This window comes from Callithrix jacchus, chromosome 7 (assembly GCF_049354715.1).
Source record: "Callithrix jacchus isolate 240 chromosome 7, calJac240_pri, whole genome shotgun sequence".
In the NCBI taxonomy this organism is placed as follows: Eukaryota; Metazoa; Chordata; class Mammalia; order Primates; family Cebidae; genus Callithrix; species Callithrix jacchus.
In genome coordinates, this window is record NC_133508.1 from 102,807,047 (window position 1) to 102,826,517 (window position 19,471).

Genomic DNA, 19,471 nt, shown 5'->3' on the forward strand with positions numbered 1-19,471 from the left:
TCATACAAATCCATATAAGATTATCAGAATTCCTATTCTGCATTAGTGTCTGTATAAGCCAACATAATTGTTGCATCATTTGGGTAACTTATTGAAAAAAATTTATGGAGAATTATTTTATTTTAAAAGAATTATTTAAAAATAAGTTTGGCCGGGAATGGTGGCTCACACCTGTAATCCCAGCACTTTGGGAGGCCAAGGCAGGTGGATCACCTGAGGTCAGAAGTTTGAGACCAGCCTGGCCAAAATAGTGAAACCCGTCTTTACTAAAAGTAAAAAGCTGGTGTGGTGGTGGACACCTGTAATCCCAGCTACTCAGGAGGCTGAGGCAGGAGAATTGCTTGAACCCGGGAGGCAGAGGTTGCAGTGAGCCAAGATTGCACCACTGCACTCCAGCCTGGGTGGCAAGAGCGAGACACTGTCCCCCACCACCAAAAAAAGTTTAACTTTTGTGGATTTTTTGGTACAGGATTATGTAACTGTTCTTAATTTTTACATTTAAAAAGTGATAGTTTAATCAGCAGTAAGCATTTTCCACAAGAAGTTTATTGTTGTGCATCATTTCTTGTGTAATATGCTAAGGGCATGTCTTATATGATGTTTTGAATTTGGTGAATCATGAAAAAATTCAGGAGATCGTCAAGCTATCATCATGTTGAAGACAAATTCTTTCTAAAAAATGCTCAGCAAAAGCAGTGCTAATATTTTGATGCTACTTTCTTAAATAAATATTAAAATAGTACTTTAATGATTGTCTGTATAATTGCACATCCAGATATTTATCATTTATACTGGATATTATATTTATCATTTATACTGGAAGCTAGAATAATATGTTTTAGAAAAGAAAAATAAAATATTTAGCTTTTGTTTCCTTTCATTAAAGCATAAATTTAAGATGTCAGATTAAAGAGAAAACATGAAGTATGAATTTCCAAAAAGAAAAGAGATGCCAGAAAAGGGAGTTATTTTTATAAATGAATGCATCCTCTTGAATATAACACATTGTACAATGGAAGCACAGAGTTATTGATTAGGCACCAATTGAGGACTTAGAAAGTTAAATAATTATTGAGCACTACTTGGTTTAATCTCAGGTACTTCCTATTCATGTCCTAGTCAAAATGATTACTTGTTTTCTATGTGTTTTTTTCATATCCTAACAGAATTTATTTATGTCATAACTGCATCTAACTTGTCATATCCAATCACTCCTTGGAGATTTAAGTTGTCTTGCATGCCACCAAATAAAACTTATGACTACTTCCGTTTGCCTGCTGGACTCTCAAAGAATACTTCAGATTTGAATGGACATTATGAGAAAGCTGTTGAAGTTAAGTTTAATTCAAGTGGAACCCACTTTTCTAACTTATCCAAAACAACTTTCCACTGTTGCTTTCGGAGTGAGCAAGATATAAACTCCTCATTATGTGCAGACAACATTGAAGGAAAGACATTTTTTTCAACAGTAAATTCTTTAGGTTTTCAACCAATAGGTAAGTATTTTCATGTTCCAAGCATTAGCTATTTTTTAAAATGTATTGAACAATGAGTTTTAATTCTTTGACACCTGTATGAAATAGCTGTCTTATGGCTGTGATTTTTAATATACATTAGTATTTTTATATTGATAATAAAATTGGGATTCATTATATGACCAAACTAATAAATAATTCCCCAATTATCTTGTATCCCATAAAAATCTGATGAGGGAACTATTTTACTTTTAAGTACTACATTTCTTGTAGTCTTCTAAATTTGCTTTGAAATAGCAAAACACACCTTATTTTTGTTAAATAGATAAAATATCAACTGATAATATTGTTGAATTAGTTAAATTTTAAAATATTCATGAATAATAATATTTCTTCAGGCAAGGAATCTCTCTGAAAGAGTATACATTTTAAAATTGGGTTTTTCAGAAACAATAGCTGATGGATGCTGTGCTTAACACCTAGGGAATGTGATGGTCTGTGCAGCAAACTGCTATATGCTATGGCCCACATTTACCTATTTAACGGACCTGCGCATCCGGCCCATGCACCCTGAACTGAGAATAAAAGTTGGAAAAACAAAGAAAGAAAGAAAAGAAAAAAATGCTTTTTTATTGTTTAAGTATAATGCATACTGAATGTAGCTAGTGTAACTAAAAATTCTGCATCTGGAAATATAAACAACAAAATTATTCCAAGTCTTTTGGAAAACCTAGGAAGAGTGGAGTCAATGGACTCATCCACATAAAGAGACTTCTGGTATGAAAACACAGGAATATCTTTTCCTGCCTCAAAACCATCATGACTGGGTTTTCACATATATGTGTGAGATGTGCCTCCCTCAGACCTTGTTATGATGTTAGATCATTACCTGTCTGATTTGAAAAAAAAAATGGCTGGGTGCAGTGGCTCATGCTTGTAATCCTAGCATTTTAGGAGGCCTAGGTGGGCAGATCGCTTGAGCTCAGGAGTTAGAGACCGCCTGGACAACAAGACTAAACTCCATCTCTACTAAAAATAACCCCCCTGCCCCCCCAAAAAATTAGCTGGGCATGGTGGTGTGTGCCTGTAATCCCATTTACTTAGGAGACTGAGGTGGGAGGATCGCTTGAGAGATTGACGTTGCAGTGAGCCATGATCATACCACTGCACTCCAGCCTGAGCAACAGAGTGAGACCCCGGTCTCAAAAAAAAAAAAAAAGAAAACGTGAGAACTGAGCTAGATGAGTTTTGAGGTTTTTTGTCCGACCTAAGTGGTTTGAAATTAAAGAAAAGTTTGAGGAACAATAATTGAATTTAATTCTATTACTTTAGAAAAAAGGAAACTGAGGGCCAAAGGTTCTGATAGACAAGCACATGCTCCTAGTTAAGGCCTGTTCTTTTTCTCTCAATAGGCAGTGGAAGTGGTATCAGAACACTGGTAAATTTGATTTAGCTCTTGTCTTTCACTGAACAACTGAGTTCTTCAGACTGTTTTTGAGATTTCATGTAGTTTTTTTTTAAATTCAGGTGCAAACTGGAACATACAGTGCTGGCTAAAAGGAGACTTGAAATTATTCATCTGTAATGTGGAGTCATTATTTAAGAATCAATTTAAGAATTATAACCATAAGGTCCATCTTTTATATGTTCTGTAAGTACCAAATAATTAATTTGGACATTTTTACTACACAATTTTTTTAAAAGAGCTTCCATATGCAGAAGTAGATTATAAACCTCTTGCATCCCTACTTTTCCTTTTATATGTTTTATTTTTTAATATAGCATTCTGTTCCATTGGGTTTCCTCTTTTCTCTTCCTGTTGATTCAGGTAGCAAGACTGTCAGGTTTAGGACCACAGTTGTCAGGTCCATGAGTACACCAAATGCTAGGTTCAAGTTCAGGTCCCAGCCCTGCTGAGGTCTGAAGGGAGTGGGTTCATGGGTGATAGCTGAAAGAATACTTGGGGGGTGGTGGGGCATAAGCAGGTGAAGTGTAGTTTTATTCAGCATCTCTCTCATCAGCAGCTTACTCAGACTAGGTCTCTCATTAGCAGCTCTCTTACATCAGCTTTTTCTCACTGTCTGCTCTGTTTTGACTGCTTGGGCCAGCCACTCCCACATGCAGCTGCACAGCTGATTCTCCCGTGCCTTCAGGGTCAGCAACTTAATTCTTTTTCCCTCTCTGGACACAAACGTGAACCATGCTGTTCCCATGATGTGCCATGCTGAGTTATGCCCTGGTTCCCCTCTTGTCTATCTGCAAGACTGACAGTCCTGGTACTCTCTTTCTGTCTCTGGGCACAAGAGAACCTGTACATGAGCACATGTACAGTGTCAGCAGGGTAATTATACCTTTTACAGACAATAGTGGCATACTTTTGAGTCTGGCTGGCAGACTCTGGCCCAATGATGGATGAAAGACATAAGCAAACATAGGCTTTTTACCTGGTTGCATGGCTAGAGGACTCATGGTTTATTGATCCCTAGGGGAGTGCTGTGGCCCCAGTAAGCCAGCAACTCTTGTATTTAATTAGTATAGGTTTAATGACAAAGATTCTGCATAAGCACCGTTTGTGGGTAATTAATGTTGCTGACCCCCCAAGTAGAGAGCTGTCATGTGCACAGATGGGCACAGGTTGGTCTTAGGATGACATGAATAAACAAGCTATTTAGATAAACTCCTCTATATTCCCTTGTTATCTGCTCTTTGCTATTAGCTCAAGGTAAGAGGAATAGGCTACCTTTAGCCATAACTCTCTCCCAAGGCTTTTGCAAAACCTTCTGGCTTTCCAAGAAGGATTGGAACTTTCTATAATTTTTCCCACCATTCTGACCGATCTCCTACAGCATATGGCCAAGGGATGGCCTTCCCATGTTATGGCTATCTGGCTGAGATAACAGGTGGAGTTATATGCCTGCACTCTTCTTGCTGAGTCATGCAGGCCTAATTCTTGACCAAAGCACATCCATGTACCTTACAAAGATATTGCAGATATAGGTGTGCATATAGTCTGAAAGAAGAGTGAACTCAGTTCAGGAGTTCTAGATATTTGAGTGGAAAAGCATAAAGGATATGTTTTATATTTCTTTTTCAGACGATTTTTTCATATTTGATTTCTTTATAAACTTAAAAATATGAGTGCCTAATATTTATTTGTGGTAGAAAGAGAATGAAGATATTCTTTTTAAACAGCCATATACTTATAACTTGAACAGCTAATGTGTCACTCAAGTTTGTAATTACTCCAGTGATGATATACATCATTTCTATGTCAATTTTAACTCTTTAAAATTCTTTCTAATTAAATCTTCTGTTTGACACTTAAAGTCTCACCCTCTTCAGTTCTGCAGTTAATGAGATAATACCATTGAGGAGCAATGTGCTAGAAACTGTCCCTATACAAATGAATAGAGACAGAAAGTAGAATGGGGCTGAGAGGAGGGGGAACTGGGGAGTTAACTGTTTAATGGATATAAAGTTTCAACTTAGGAAAATGAAAAATGTCCTAGAGTTGGGGAATGGTGATGGTCGTATAATAATGTGAATGTATTTCATGTGGCTGCACTGTATACTAAAAATGGTTGAAATGTTAGATTTTATGTACATTTTATCACAATAAAAATTTTAAAAAGAAATTTAAAAGACGTGTAAAAAAAGATAAATGGTTACAATCTCTGCCCTTGATGTTCTCAAAGGCTAGCAGTTGAAACATATATGTACAGAGTCAGTTTTAGCAGTTACTGATATGTATTTGGTAGGTACATAATGTCATGGGAGCACATGATTGTTGTGAGGCCTTAGATGGGGTTATCTAGTTTAGCTAGTGAGAGGAGAGAGGAGCCAAGGTTTCCTAAGGAAGGAGATAGCTGAAGTGAGTCGTTAGAGATGAATAAGAGTGAATAAGAAAATATGTGGGCACTGTAGTGTTGGGGAAGGTAATCAGTATCACCTGGAACCTTGTTAGAAATTTAAATTTGCTAGCTCACCTCTGTGAGTGAAAAAATTGGGGGGTGGGGCTCATTAATCTATGTTTTACCAAGTCCTTTAGGTGATTCTAATGGAACTCAAGTTTGAAAATTCCTGGTGTAGAATTTAATTTGGCAGATTCTAGAGTCAGTCTACCTGGCTGTACCGCTTACTAAATGTACACACATAGCACTTATTATGTTTAACAGTTGTCTACCTCTAGAAATTAACTCAATGGAAATATTTATACAAAGCTTAAAAATTCTTTATTGAATGTATACATATTGCCAAAATGCTTTCTAAAAAATTTCTAATTTACCCTCCAGAAATGTCTTCGTGAGCCAAAACATTATTAATAAAGAAATAATGCTTGAAGCTGGGAGAAGTGAGTGGTCAATGGCCAGATATATCAGGAAGGTATAATAAGGTCTGAATAATATGTATGGATTTGGCAGTGTGAAAGTAATGAGTCTTTAGGCAGAGTCATTCAAGGGAGTGGAAAGAGAGGTTGCCAGAACAGAGGGAAACTTGGAGGAAGGACCCTGAAGAACTGACCTTTGAGGAGGTTGGTGTTAGTTCCTCAGTCAGTTGATGGAGGGACCCTGCAGAGATAGAATTCATATATCTAAGGCATACTGTGGCTGGTGCTGAGAATATGGAGGAAAAAACCTGGTTACTGGGGCCAACTGCTGCTGCCCAGGTGAGGAACCTCTGACTGGAGTGATATTTCGAGAATGGGAGGCAAAACAGGAAGGATCAACTCCTTTGTTACTCCATTATTCTAGTCTCTTTCTAGCTCACCAACAGGTAGAATTTAACAAGAAACTATGGTTTGCCAAGTTCCAGCCCCAGCATGGCAAAACAGAGCATTGGGTGCATTTGAAGATGGCAGACAATACCTTAACCACCAGCAAAACTCATTTTATTGGCTCATTGGCTACGTAGAACATTCACACACACCTTTCTATGCATGTCTACATTTCCCTAAAACTTCCCTATAACTTCATGCTTTCACCTAATTAGGTGCAACTATACTTTTTAAAATGTCTTATAATGATACCTTCTGAAGTTAAACATAATGTAGATTCCGTTTTTAAAAAGTATCTGTTTAGTACATTTAAACAAATAAGTAAAAAACAAAACAAAACAACTGTCTCCTGTGAAGGCTTCTAAGAAGAGAAATCGTGACAAGTTCCTGATCAGATAAAAACCATTCGGGCCGGGCGCGGTGGCTCAAGCCTGTAATCCCAGCACTTTGGGAGGCCGAGGCGGGTGGGTCATGAGGTCAAGAGATCGAGACCATCCTGGTCAACATGGTGAAACCCCGTCTCTACTAAAAATATAAAAAATTAGCTGGGCATGGTGGCGCGTGCCTGTAATCCCAGCTACTCGGGAGGCTGAGGCGGGGGAATTGCTTGAACCCAGGAGGCGGAGGTTGCGGTGAGCCGAGATTGCGCCATTGCACTCCAGCCTGGGTAACAAGAGCGAAACTCCGTCTCAAAACAAAAACAAAAACAAAACAAAACAAAAAAAACCATTCCATGATTATTGGTGACTTTATTGGTGCTGTGGCTTTTTCTGCTCATCCTAGCTCAGAAAGGGGAACAAGCTCCCATTTGAAGTGGAGCCCTCAATTGAATCCTCCATGGACAACAGAGGTCGAGCTGTAGGCTAGCATGTTAGCACCAATGATGTCAATCACTGAGACCATCATGGTCTGCTAGTCCATGCAGATGACAGCCAGCAAGGGCTGCAGACACGTCACATTCACTTCACATGGCTGTCTAGGAACACAAGGATGTTTGTTGGTGGACTGCTACACTCATTCTTCCTTGAATCAGTCCCTGACACTTTGTATCTCTTATTACCTTAATTTTCCCAGGGGGATATTTTTGGACATATTCATCTGGTTCTCCTTTCAAATCATCAAGGTCACTAATAACATACATGAGGATGATTTCATGAAGCAGGTTTTCTGGCATGCAATCTATGACACTGTGCAGTGTCTGGAGACAGGCAGAAAAAACTTAATTGTAGGCACAGATAACCAATGTTAGCAACTGGTGGTCAGATGGTAGGACTTTACATGCTGCATTCCTTGTGCCTGGCATATCTCTGTGGTAGCCTGCAGTTACCAATAAGCATATTAAAAGCACATTTCTGATAGCTCAAGTCTCTCAACTCCTGAGCGCATTCATTAAAAATCATGCCCAGTTCAGAAGACAATTTCAAGTGGCCTTTTCCTGCATCTTCAATATGACTAACACATCGCCAATTTTGTTTGCTTTGAACTGTGGCTCTAGTAATAGACTCGGAGCTTGAGTGAAACAAGAGTAGAATTGTTTTGGAAATGGTCTATGGGGCCCAGACCTCTTGATGAGTGCATTCTTTTTTTTTTTTTTTTAAATATCCTTTTAAAAAATATATACTTTAAGTTCTAGGATAGATGTGCAGAACACGGGTATACGTGTGCCATGTTGGTTTGCTGCACCCATCATCTACATTAGATATTTCTCATACTGCTATCCTTCCCCTATCCCCTCACCACCAGGCAGGCTCTGGTGTGTGTTGTTCCCCGCCCTGTGTCCATGTGTTCTTATTGTTCACCTCTCACTTATGGGTGAAAACACGTGGTGTTTGGTTTTCTGTTCCTGTGTTAGTTTGCTGAGAATGATGGTTTCCAGCTTCATCCATGTCCCTGCAAAGGACATGAACTCATCCTTTTTTATGGCTGCATGGTATTCCATGGTGTATATGTGCCACATTTTCTTGATCCAGTCAAGAAAATTGACTGGACATTTGGTTTGGTTTGGTTCCAAGTTTTTGCTATTTTGAATAATGGATGACCACATTCTTAAGTGACTGAGTCACTTCACTGAAGTTGAAATGAACAAAAAGCAAAACTGACAAGGTCACAAAAGTAAAATTACACCCGTAACAGAAATATTGAACTATGACAGTTCCCACTGTAGACCTAGCATAAACTAATGGACCATTTTCAATTTGTTTAACACTGACAGCAGCTTTTCAGGACTCAGGCTGTGGCATCTTCCTCCTGCCACAGCCCCTGTCTGAGTCACAGGAGCTTCCCAGAGGGTGGGGAGTGGTGGGATACACTTTGAACAAAAGGAGACAGTCTTATCCTCTCCCCCAAATGGGATGATGCTATGTCACATATTTTCTGTGCAACATGTACAGTATTGATCTCTGGGCAGTATTAATTGCTCTTCTTAGTCACAGTTCCACCTGAATGATTACTCTGGAAGCTAAATATAAAACTGTAAATTTAATAACAGCAAGAATCCTTATATAAAACAATAGGGGGAAGGAAGAGATTGAGAAGAAATTAGTTAATATATAGAAACACACAGAAGCATACTGTAAGAGAGAAAATATGCATAGCTGCCACTGCTCACCTTTCCGTATTGATTACCAGACTGTAGTTAATATTTATTACTTATGTTAGACCCCTGGACTTTAAGTCACCCATAGGAGGAACCCAGATATAGTGCCACTGCCATCTTATCTGGACATTGAGTGTCCCTGTGGTTATCATTTCCACCTGCTGGATACCTGATGCCAGGAGTCTGATGAACCCCAAAGCCTCTGTGTCTTTGTGCAGTTATCACGAGGGGCAGTGTCTCAGATGGGGGTATCTAGTTGGCGAGAAGGTGCTCTAGCTGCCAGTGTTTCAGCCTTATATGATGATAGATTGTTCAGTCAGATGCTGGCCAGCCAGAAAGTAGACAAATGTTCATAACAAAAGTGACTGAGTTACACTCTAGGGGCCTGAGAAGCCTGGCTGGGGTTGGAAAGTGGAGGTGAAGGAGTCGTGTATAATGTATAATGAATGTCCCAGGGTAGATAATTAAAGGATGGGAAATCATGAGTTTTTTTCTAGTCTATAGAAAGTGACCCAGCAGGGAGAAAAAAGTTGATAATAGAAAGGGACCCATGGAAGATTAATATTATAGAGAGTGAATAATCGAATAGGCAAATTCCATGAAAAGAGTATGGGGTTGGTCTTAAAAAAGGCATACCTCAACTTCTGAGTATTGAAAGAAGAAAGGAAGCCCTGTGGTGGATGAAGATATATTTGAAGTTTGGGGCCATTTCCTGCTTTTTTGAGCAAGATAGGTTTTAGCTCAGAGAGAAGTATTCCTTTGCATAGCGGCACCTTCTTACGATGACCTAAATGCTTTGGATGGTGATAAAAATTCTCACTTGGGTGCCTATTGTAGACAATTTCAGATCTCATCATCAGGTTAGGGCAAAGTGCTCAGTTTTAAAGCTCTATGAATATGGCTGGGCGCGGTGGCTCAAACCTGTAATCCCAGCACTTTGGGAGGCCAAGGTGCGTGGATCATGAGGTCAAGAGATTGAGACCATCCTGGTGAACATGGTGAAACCCCGTCTCTACTAAAAATATAAAAAATTAGCTGGGCATGGTGGCGCGTGCCTGTAATCCCAGCTACTCAGGAGGCTGAGGCTGGAGAATTGCCTGAACCCAGGGGGTGGAGGTTGCGGTGAGCCGAGATCGTGCCATTGCACTCCAGCCTGGGTAACAAGCGCAAAACTGTCTCAAAAAAAAAAAAAAATAAATAAATAAATAAAGCTCTATGAATATGTGTAAGTGCTTACATTCTATTATGTATATATTATAATTATGACATGATATTTTTCTGAAAAAGTCAAATATATATTTAATCTATATGTAGATAGATATCATTTCAGAGTCTTACAAATTTGAGTAGTTACTTAGCTACAGATGAGAATTTGAGCTTCAGTTTAGTCAGCTGAACAGTCATCAGTCTATTCTTCTAAACAATAGGGCCCAGAAGAATGAGAAAATTATGGTAAATTAACTAGATTTTTAAACTTTCTTACAAAATGAATTTAATTTGGTCTTCTTTTACTTGAAACCTAGGTTTCTAAAAATATTAGCACAGTAAAACCTGTCATAATTGCAAGGAATTTGAGAAACAGTCTCCTGTTTTTATTTTCTGCCACATTGTACCGCTATGATTGGTTAATATGTTCATTATATTATTTATCACATGCTGTTTCTGCCTTTAATTCTATTTCTGTTTGCCCCTTAAGGCACTGTATCGCCAAATAATTAAATAGGACTCTAAGTCAATAAGAAGAGCTGGTCAATATAGGAAGAGCTGGTCAGTATAACCAGTGAGAACTCCATGGAAGAGAAAATCCATGCAGATGGTTACTATAGAAAAGCTTTGAATCAGACTCACCTATTTTGGACATTGGAAAATTCATATGAGTAAAAAAAGTATATTTTAAAATGGATAAAATCTAATGTTTGTAAGGGATTTAAAACAATATAAATATGTCCCTTCAGGGAAAGCTTTGTTTGGGCTCAGATATTAATGTTTGTCAGAGAATCTGAAGGATGGATACTCTAAAAATGTAGTATTTTGAAACTGCTCTAGAGATTTCCTCTTAGATTTAGGGAGGAAATCTTCTTTCTTTATTAGGTACCTACTGTGTCTTCCAGGCACTGAGGTGAGCATGGGGAACAAGGTTCCATAACACAGACTCAGCCTTTGCCCTCCCGGAGCTAACATTCTGTGGTAAAAACTGAAGACGTAACAACGAAGTTTGGAAATGCTGTGATGTAATAAATACAGGGCCTTGTGGAAACACAAGGGATATCCAGACCAGGTGAAGAGGGGGCAGAAGAGAATGATCCAGAGAGTGAAGAACATTTGCAAAAGCCCAGAGCCACAGATGGCACATGTGAGGAGTTGAAAAGTTGAGTGTGGTGGGGCTGGGAAGCTGGGGAATTAAGAGAAATCGGGATGGAGGGATACACAAGGGTCAGATTGTAAAGGGCCCTCAAGGTCATGCTTGGAGTTTGGGCTTCTGTAACTACTAACACCTACTTTACTTTGTCTTCACAATTACTACTGCCAGCATTCTTGGTGATTTCATTATCCACGGAATTAATCTTCAATTTCTTGAATGCTTATTTTCAATATTCTTGTTTTCTCACACCACCTTGTTCACCTGTTGTTATGGACATGCTCTAGAGTTTGTCATTGTCAGTAAGCATGCTTTTTCTATAATTTCCATGTCAAGAATCCTGCTCTTTGACCATCTCCCCTTGCACCCTTCATGTTAGTTTATTCCCGCTACTACCCAACTTCAGGAATAATGCTCCATGGTTCTTGGCTTCCCTTTCTGGGTACCGTGTTCTGGCCTGAGTAACCCTGCCTTCTTCATGAAAAGCAGCCCATATCCCCATCTAAGTTGCTTTCACAGCCTGCTTTCCCATCAGCCAATTTTTGATGGTCCAAAGACTTTTTTTCTTTTCATTTTGTTTGGTCTCTGTCTCTTTCTGTCTCTATATTAGCAATATTTCTTCTAATATGCTTGTCTCACGAAACCACATGGACCTCTAGTGTATCTCTCTGGTGTTCACTCCATTAGATATTTAAAAACCTGCAAATGTCCTAGAGATCTCTTCTCTGTCTTCTCTTTGATCTTTGCTCAGAAGGCATTTCTTAATTTTAACAGCATTTGCTATCTGGAGAGGCTGGACACTTCAAAACTATGAAGTCCTCTTTCCTTTTGTTTAATGGGCCTTTCTTCAGTACATACCCTCTCATCTTACAGCAAGAAGAAACCAAGAGGCATCATCAACACTTGCTGGAAATCTTAAATAAATCACGGAGTTCAACAGGCACATTCTATGCTTTTCGCATAACTACAGATGGTAATGTTAGTAAGCTTTTTGCTACTACACAAGAAAGATCAAGCCACTTGATAGCATTGTTCATGTTTTTATCCTTATTGTAATTAATAAGGATAAAATTACTATCTACTTGTTATTATCAATGGAGGAGGATGTTGCATCAATGATGAATTGAAATTAATCAATAATTGTAAATTAATCTATTTCTCCTTAAGGCTCTCTTAATCTTTTGCTTCATGTATTTTGAAACTCTGTTATTGGGTGCATGAATGTTTTGGATTGTTATGTCCTCTTGGTGAATTGATCCCTTTTTCATTATGAATGCTCTTCTTTATCCCAAGGAATATTCACTGCTTTGAAACCTACTTTCTCTGACATTAATATAACCATTACAACTTTTGACTAATCTTATCTTTTTCAATTCATTTCCTTTTGTTTGTGTTTATAGCTAAAATTGATTTCTTGTAGGTTGTTTATAATTGGGTCTTTTTAATCCAATCTGATAATCTTTGCCTTTTAAATGGGATGTTTAGGCTGTTGGCATTTAGGTGATAACTGATATGTTTAGGTTTAAATCTTTTTATTTCTTTTCTTATCCCATCTCATTTATTCTTTGTTCTGATTTTCCTCTTTTTATGCCTTCTTTTTGATTTTTTATTTAATATCCTTTGTTGCTTATTGATCTTGTTTTATTATTTTAATGGTTGTTTTAGCATTTATAATATTTGTCTTTAATTTATTATAGTCCAAGTGATATTATACCTCTAAGCGATATCACACCACTTCGTGTAAGAACATTTCAAATTTCTCCCCTCCCAAGCTTGGTACTAATGCCATGTATTTCACTTTTACCTATGTTGTAAACCCCACAGCACAGGGCTATTATATTTGCTTTAAACAATCAATCAATGTTTATTGTTTTAGCTGAATTTCATTTCTTTGTGTGAAACCACATTTCTATCTGCTATCATTTTCTTTTTGCCTGATGGATTTCCTTTAGCATTTATTATAGTGCAAGTATGGTGGAGATGAATTCTTTATACTTCAGTATGTCTGAAAAAAAGACTTTATTTCATCATTATTTTGAAAGCTGCTTTTGCTGGGTGTAGGATTTTAGGATTGCAGTTTTTCTTTTATTTTAATACTTCACTTTTGCTTCACTATCTTTTTGCTTATGTTATTTCCGACGATTAACCTGCTGTAATTTTTATCTTTGTTTTTCCAATATAAGGTATCTTTTTTTTAGATACCCTTTAAGCTGGGTGTCCCAAATAGTTTACTTCAATTTCTATTTAGTGTCCTGCTTTAAAAGCCTATCCAGTATTTTTATATCTGTGTTAATATTTAGCTCTTATTTTTCAATATAGGCCTGAAGTATTAGAAGATTCACCTCTGGTTCCCCAAAAAGGCAGTTTTCAGATTGTTCAGTGCAACTGCAGTGTTCACAAATGTTGTGAATGTCTCGTGTCTGTGCCAACAGCCAAACTCAACGACACTCTTCTCATGTATTTGAAAATCACATCTGGTGGAGTAATTTTTCAGTCACCTCTAATGTCAGTTCAGCCCATAAATGTGGGTAAGTTGTGCACTAAAATGATAATAATAGATCTAAACATCAGTCACATATAAAGGTTAAAAATTGCTTGCAAAAATATCTGCTAACTTATCCCACTTTGCTCAACACTGTGATGGTAGATGCAGTACTAGGGGCATTAAGAGTGGCTTCTAGAATGATTTAATAATAGTATGTATATCTCTGCCATTGTCACTTATATTCTTTTTGAAAACAGTTTGTTTTCTTTAAATCGTGGACTTAATAGATATGTTTTGATTGAATATCACTTTTTCACATCTCAGATAACTATTTTTGAAAATAATTAGAACCATGTTTCTTACCTGAATTTATTCCTTCATTAAATATTTCTTAGAGGCTTATGTTCATCAAGACTGCTCTAGGAGCTGGAAAAAGGGTGGAGAATTAGACATAGTTTCTACCTGATAGAGCAGGGACAAACAGTAGTAGGCGGAGACAATAATAAAAGAGTAAATGAGTAATTTACTGTACAAACCTGCTTACAAAAAAACCTCAAATAATAGACAACACTCTGTTTTCTTTGTGTAAAAATCCTCTGAATCTCTTTTTATCAATGTAAACATACAATTACAAATGTGAATAATACAGGAAAATGTTAGCTTTCTGTATTTAATTTATTAATTTCATTTAATTGTGTATAATTTAGCAGTTTTTCCCACTTATATTTCCTGCGACAATTATATGCAAATTCTTCATATCTGATTTTGCATCTTTGGTTTTGACATAACTAGAGCCACTTTTCCAAGTATCTGATACAATTTTCTGTACAACTCAAGCTTTACTTCTTTCTAAGTTACTTGAGATATAGCACTTTTTGAAACTGTGTATGACATCATATTTTAACATTAAGACTTTAAAATAATTTGTCTTCTAGGGATATATTTGTGATCTCCACAACATAATTACAATGACACACAAGGAATTCAATTGTGAAGTTATATCACAGAGAAAATATATTACAGAATCTTTATTCAATATCATTTTCTTTTCTTTTCAAAACTAATTCTACCAGATGATTTTTGGTAGCATTTAGAGTCAACATTGAGTTGCATTGTTTTTCAAAATGAAGTAGTTAAGGGAAGTACTATGGAATTTTTAAGAACGTGGAAACTTTCTTAATTTTGTCTTTATGCAGAGATAATTTTGGGAAAATCTTTCCTTCTATTTGAACATATATGATAATATCCCCAGATTGTATGTTCCATGAAAAAGATTAAACAGGTGGTGTGATGGAGTGTCAGAGGTGGGGACTATTCCTTCTGCTATGTAGATCAAAAAAGACTCCTTTAAGACATAGCATTTGAGCTGAATGAAGAAGAGATAATCCATGCAAAAATCCAGAGCAAAAGGTGCTCTAAGCAGGCAGAACAACATTCACAAAATCCCTGAGATGCAGTAAACTTGGTAATTTGAGGAACAAAAGAGAAGACCTTTGTGCCAGGAGTGAATGAGGCATGAGACTATTAAGGGATGAGGACAGAGTTACCTGGTCCAGAGCATATTGTAGGCCAGGGTAGAGAAGTAAAGAACTGATTCGATTTGGATCTGTTTGGGAGATGGTGCTGACTGGACGGTCTAGTGGATGAAGTTGTAGAGTGTGAAGGAATCATGGATAACCCTCAGGCTTAGACCCAAGCATCTAGGTGAACAGTAACACCAGGTACTGAGATAGGGAAACTCAGGGAAGATTAGGTATGTGTACAGAAATCAAGAGCTTATTTTGGACACATTGTATTTGAGATGCCTATTGGAGACCTAAGAGACGTTGAATAGAAAGTTGGACATAAACTAAAGTCTAAAGTTTAGGGGAGATACATATTTGGGAGGTGTTAGCATATTAAGGTTTATGGGATTGTACGAGATCACCTATTTAGAGTTCAGGAAGAGAATGACTGAGGGATGATCAGTAAGAATGAAGGAGTAAAAGAGTATGTTGTTCTAGAAGCCAAGTGAAAAAAGTATTTCAAGAAGGAGGGACTATGTGTCTGTGGAATGCTGCTGAGAGGCAGGGTAAGATGAATTGGAAATTGACATTGGGTTTATTGTTATTATTGACCTTGGGTTATTTTTATTATTTCTAATATTAATGCATATTACTATTGTAAACCTAAAATGTGTGACAGATACCAACTCTCCAAAGCAAAAAGTTTATTCAGGAATAGCAGGGGATTGCAATTCTAGACATGCATGATATTGAATGACTATGGCATGTCCACGGGGGTTGGAATAAAGGGGAAGCTTTAAAAGACATATAGGAGACCTCCATGTAAGCTGTTTTGAAACAAAGGTTATAGGTTACAAGGGCTTGCTGCAGGGGCTGGCATAAGCCCATTGGTGGAGACAGCCTTTGTTAGGCAAGTGTCTCTGTGCAAGCGGTTTTGTGGAATACAGTGGTTTGGAGGAATTCTTTACGTCGTTCCAACGTAGGCATAAATGGCCTCCTTCATGGCCTCCCAACTCCATTTTGTTAGGGTTTGACAATAGTAACTCCATTCTGATACTGTTAACTTTTACAATATGCAGATAGGAAATGTACAATAGTTTGTAATACTGTGATTTTACTTTTCTTCAGTATATTTGTTTCCTTTTTGATCATGGGAACATAGTAAATTTCACCTGTTGTTTCCAGACTTCTGTGTTTAGCTGTTTCTGCTTTAAAGTAAATGAAATTTACAATATGCCACATGAAGTAAAACCTCATTGATTCTGACTCAAGGAAAAGAGTAAAATTGTGACCAAATTCCTGAAAATATAGAATGTGAAATTATAGTATCTCATTGAAAATAAAATTCAAATCGGTGTTTTAATTTAATGATAATCTCTATGTACATGAATTATTCCTGTGAATTGTAAAAGCCCTGCTAATGTAGAAATGTACAAACAAGAAAATCCATCAATTTTCTATCATTTTGGTAATCTTTCTATTTTTAATATATACTTGTACATATCCTTTATTTTAGCTTTAACAAATCAGGACTCCAAGTATAAATGTGTGATAATTTAATTTAAACATTGAACATTTTTAATATTCTGAGAAACTTCACCTCTACTTCTGATGACAAACCAGGGACTGCCAATGCTGCATTTATTGCATGGGAATATTCATGCTGTCAGTTATTTGAGTTGGTGTGTCTAGATTATTGTGATCTAAAATTAATAGACAAGCTGAATTTTGTATAGTTTTATGTATTTTCCAAATAGGGTTCTGCAAAATGCTTTTTCCCTTTTTACCCACTAAAATAATTAGAGTGGGTGAGGTTCAATAAAGTTAAGTGGGATTCTTATAAGAGGAAATCACGTTTAGCAAAATATTCTCATTTACTGATTCATAGTCTTTACCACTTAATGGGAAGGAAATGAATGAATGAATATACATGGATTGCTATGATAAGGTACAAGGACTAGCCCCAGTATTCTAGCTTGTTTCAGTTCTGTAATTAGTCCTTGGATAAAGTCACCTTTTTTTTTTTTTGAGACAGAGTCTTGTTCTGTCATCCAGGCTGGAGTGCAGTGGCGTGATCTTGGCTCACTGCAACCTCCACCTCCCAGGTTCAGGCAATTCTTCTGCCTCACCCTCCTGAGTAGCTGGGACTACAGGCATGCATCACCATGCCTGGGTAATTTTCGTATTTTTAGTAGAGACGGGGTTTCACCATGTTGGCAAGGCTGGTCTCGAACTCCTGACCTTGTGATCTGCCCGCCTTGGCCTCCCAAAGTGCTGGGATTACAGGTGCAACCTACCATGCCTGTCCAAAGTCACCTTTTAAGTACTTGAAAGGCAGATATGATGAAAATTTATTTTGATTTTATTTTACTCAGCTGCAACTGTCATGAAAATTACTTCACTTAAAAGTATTCTCTTTTTTTTTTCTTAAGTGAAGTCTGATCCACCATTAGGTTTGCATATGGAAATCACAGATGATGGTAATTTAAAGATTTCTTGGTCCAGCCCACCATTGGTAGGATTTCCACTTCAATATCAAGTGAAATACTCAGAGAATTCTTCAACAGTTATCAGAGAAGTAAGTATATTTTAGTAAGTGAAATGAAAAGTTGAGAAGCAAATAAAGACCCTCTGAAGTCCCATAGAAATTACCCTCTGCATACTACATATACACATTTCTTCTAAAGCAGAATGCATTATAATTCAATATTACATATTGTATATATAAAATATAGATACACACATACATATGTATATATACATGGCTACAGGAAATCTAGTGATAGAAACTTGAATTCATAATTATAATTATTTTCTACCAACAGACCACTGATTTCATCTTTTTTTTTTATTGCTCAATCTATTTGAATCTTTTTCTGAATGTGGTGACAGAAAGACTTTTGCTTGGCTAATCTTTAGCTGGGCTTCTGAATCTTCTGCAAGTCCCATCTGTGCACATTCCTGTAAAATCCAGTTTTAGCAAAGAACTCCGTTAGGTCATTTTAGCAAGAACCCCCCACCCTGGATAGCTGATGAATTTTTGATCAGATTTCTCATCCCCCACCATTCTCCAAATGATGTTTGATCACCCTGGCCTGTCTTCAGCCAGAATTCTGTTAGGTCAGTTTAGCCAGAATCCCTCTTACCATGATGTTTTCGCTTGCTAATTTTCTATCTACCCACTGCTTCTTGGCTATAAATTCTCTGTTGCCCATGCTGTATTTGGACTCAGCCCACCTACCCTCACCCACCTCAAGACCCCATTGCAGTGCTCCATATACCTATTGTGATGGCTCCAAATAAAGTCTTCCTTACTTCCTTTCTCTCTTTCTTTAATGGTTCATTCCATAAGCATTTATTGAACACCTGCTACCTGGCTGGAACTGTTCTACTTGCATCAGGATACACTGGGCTAGCAGGACAGAAGAGGAGTCTGGGCGTGCTGGTAGGGGATGGAAGGTTGAAATAATACATGGAGGTGGGAGAGGGTGACTTTTGAATAAAGATATGAAGGAGAGGGTGATGTAAATGTCTGTGGAGTTGGGTTCTAAACAGGGAGAACAGCAGTGCAAAGGATGGTGTGGCTGAGGCCAGTGAAGGTGACAGCAGTAGTGGATGAAGTCAGAGGCCAGTGTGGGAGGAGAAGGTGGAGCTCAGTGAATGGCCTCTTGGGCCATGTGAATACTTTGGGACTTTACTTTGTGAAACTAAGTTTTGTATAATTTAGAAGTAAAAATCAGTCTGTTTAGAACTGGCAAAAAATTTTAAAACATTTTATTTTCACAAAGAGAATGATGGGAATCCTCAGTGTCATGTATGGAGAAAACAGAGTTAAGGCTTCTGTGAGTTTCAGCTTTCTCTTCTGCAAATGGAGACAATAGGATTTTAAATGGGAATTATTAATATCTGATGTTGTTTTGTGCATTCCTGATGCTTTCCATAATTTTTAGTTTGTGACATGCTTCCCATGCCCCATCATATGTTGCCCAGGCTGGTATGAACTGCTGGGCTCAAGTGGTCTACTCGCTTCTGTCTCCCAAAGTGTTGAGATTACAGGCATGAGCCACCATGCCTGGCCAGGCTCAGGTTCTTAGATTTTTCATGCTCTTCTGTACAGGGACACTTGTAGTTGTTTGTCTACCCCTGCGCAGTGTTTCTACCAGGTGTGTGTTATAGGTGTCAGTAGTGACTTGAAGCTTCCCTCGGATTTTAGCTGCATTCTTAAAATCCTAATATGTTCATCATCATTCAATTAACAGTATTTGCTAATTATCATG

General features: G+C 37.6%; 1 protein-coding gene, 1 non-coding gene and 1 pseudogene across 20 annotated transcripts in view; 2 read left to right on the forward strand and 1 right to left on the reverse strand.

Annotated features, from left to right (window-relative positions):
• The window catches only part of LEPR (leptin receptor), a 109,718-nt gene that overhangs the window by 37,804 nt on the left and 52,443 nt on the right, over positions 1-19,471 (forward strand). For 15 of the 19 annotated variants that reach the window (XM_078332146.1, XM_078332145.1, XM_078332147.1 and 12 more), the window contains 4 exons: positions 1,167-1,496; positions 3,003-3,126; positions 13,524-13,732; positions 17,627-17,772. In XM_078332146.1, coding sequence (XP_078188272.1) covers positions 1,167-1,496; positions 3,003-3,126; positions 13,524-13,732; positions 17,627-17,772 — 809 coding nt within the window. Of the gene's footprint in view, positions 1-1,166; positions 1,497-3,002; positions 3,127-11,102; positions 11,199-13,523; positions 13,733-17,626; positions 17,773-19,471 lie in introns of those variants that run through there. The other 4 variants (XM_078332148.1, XM_078332151.1, XM_078332149.1 and 1 more) reach the window with 2 other exon arrangements.
• Positions 2,271-2,374, forward strand: LOC118143524 (small nucleolar RNA U13). Its single transcript, XR_004727725.1, has one exon. It is a non-coding gene; the product is annotated as a small nucleolar RNA U13 (small nucleolar RNA).
• On the reverse strand, positions 3,631-9,699 carry LOC118155220 (polypeptide N-acetylgalactosaminyltransferase 11 pseudogene; annotated as a pseudogene).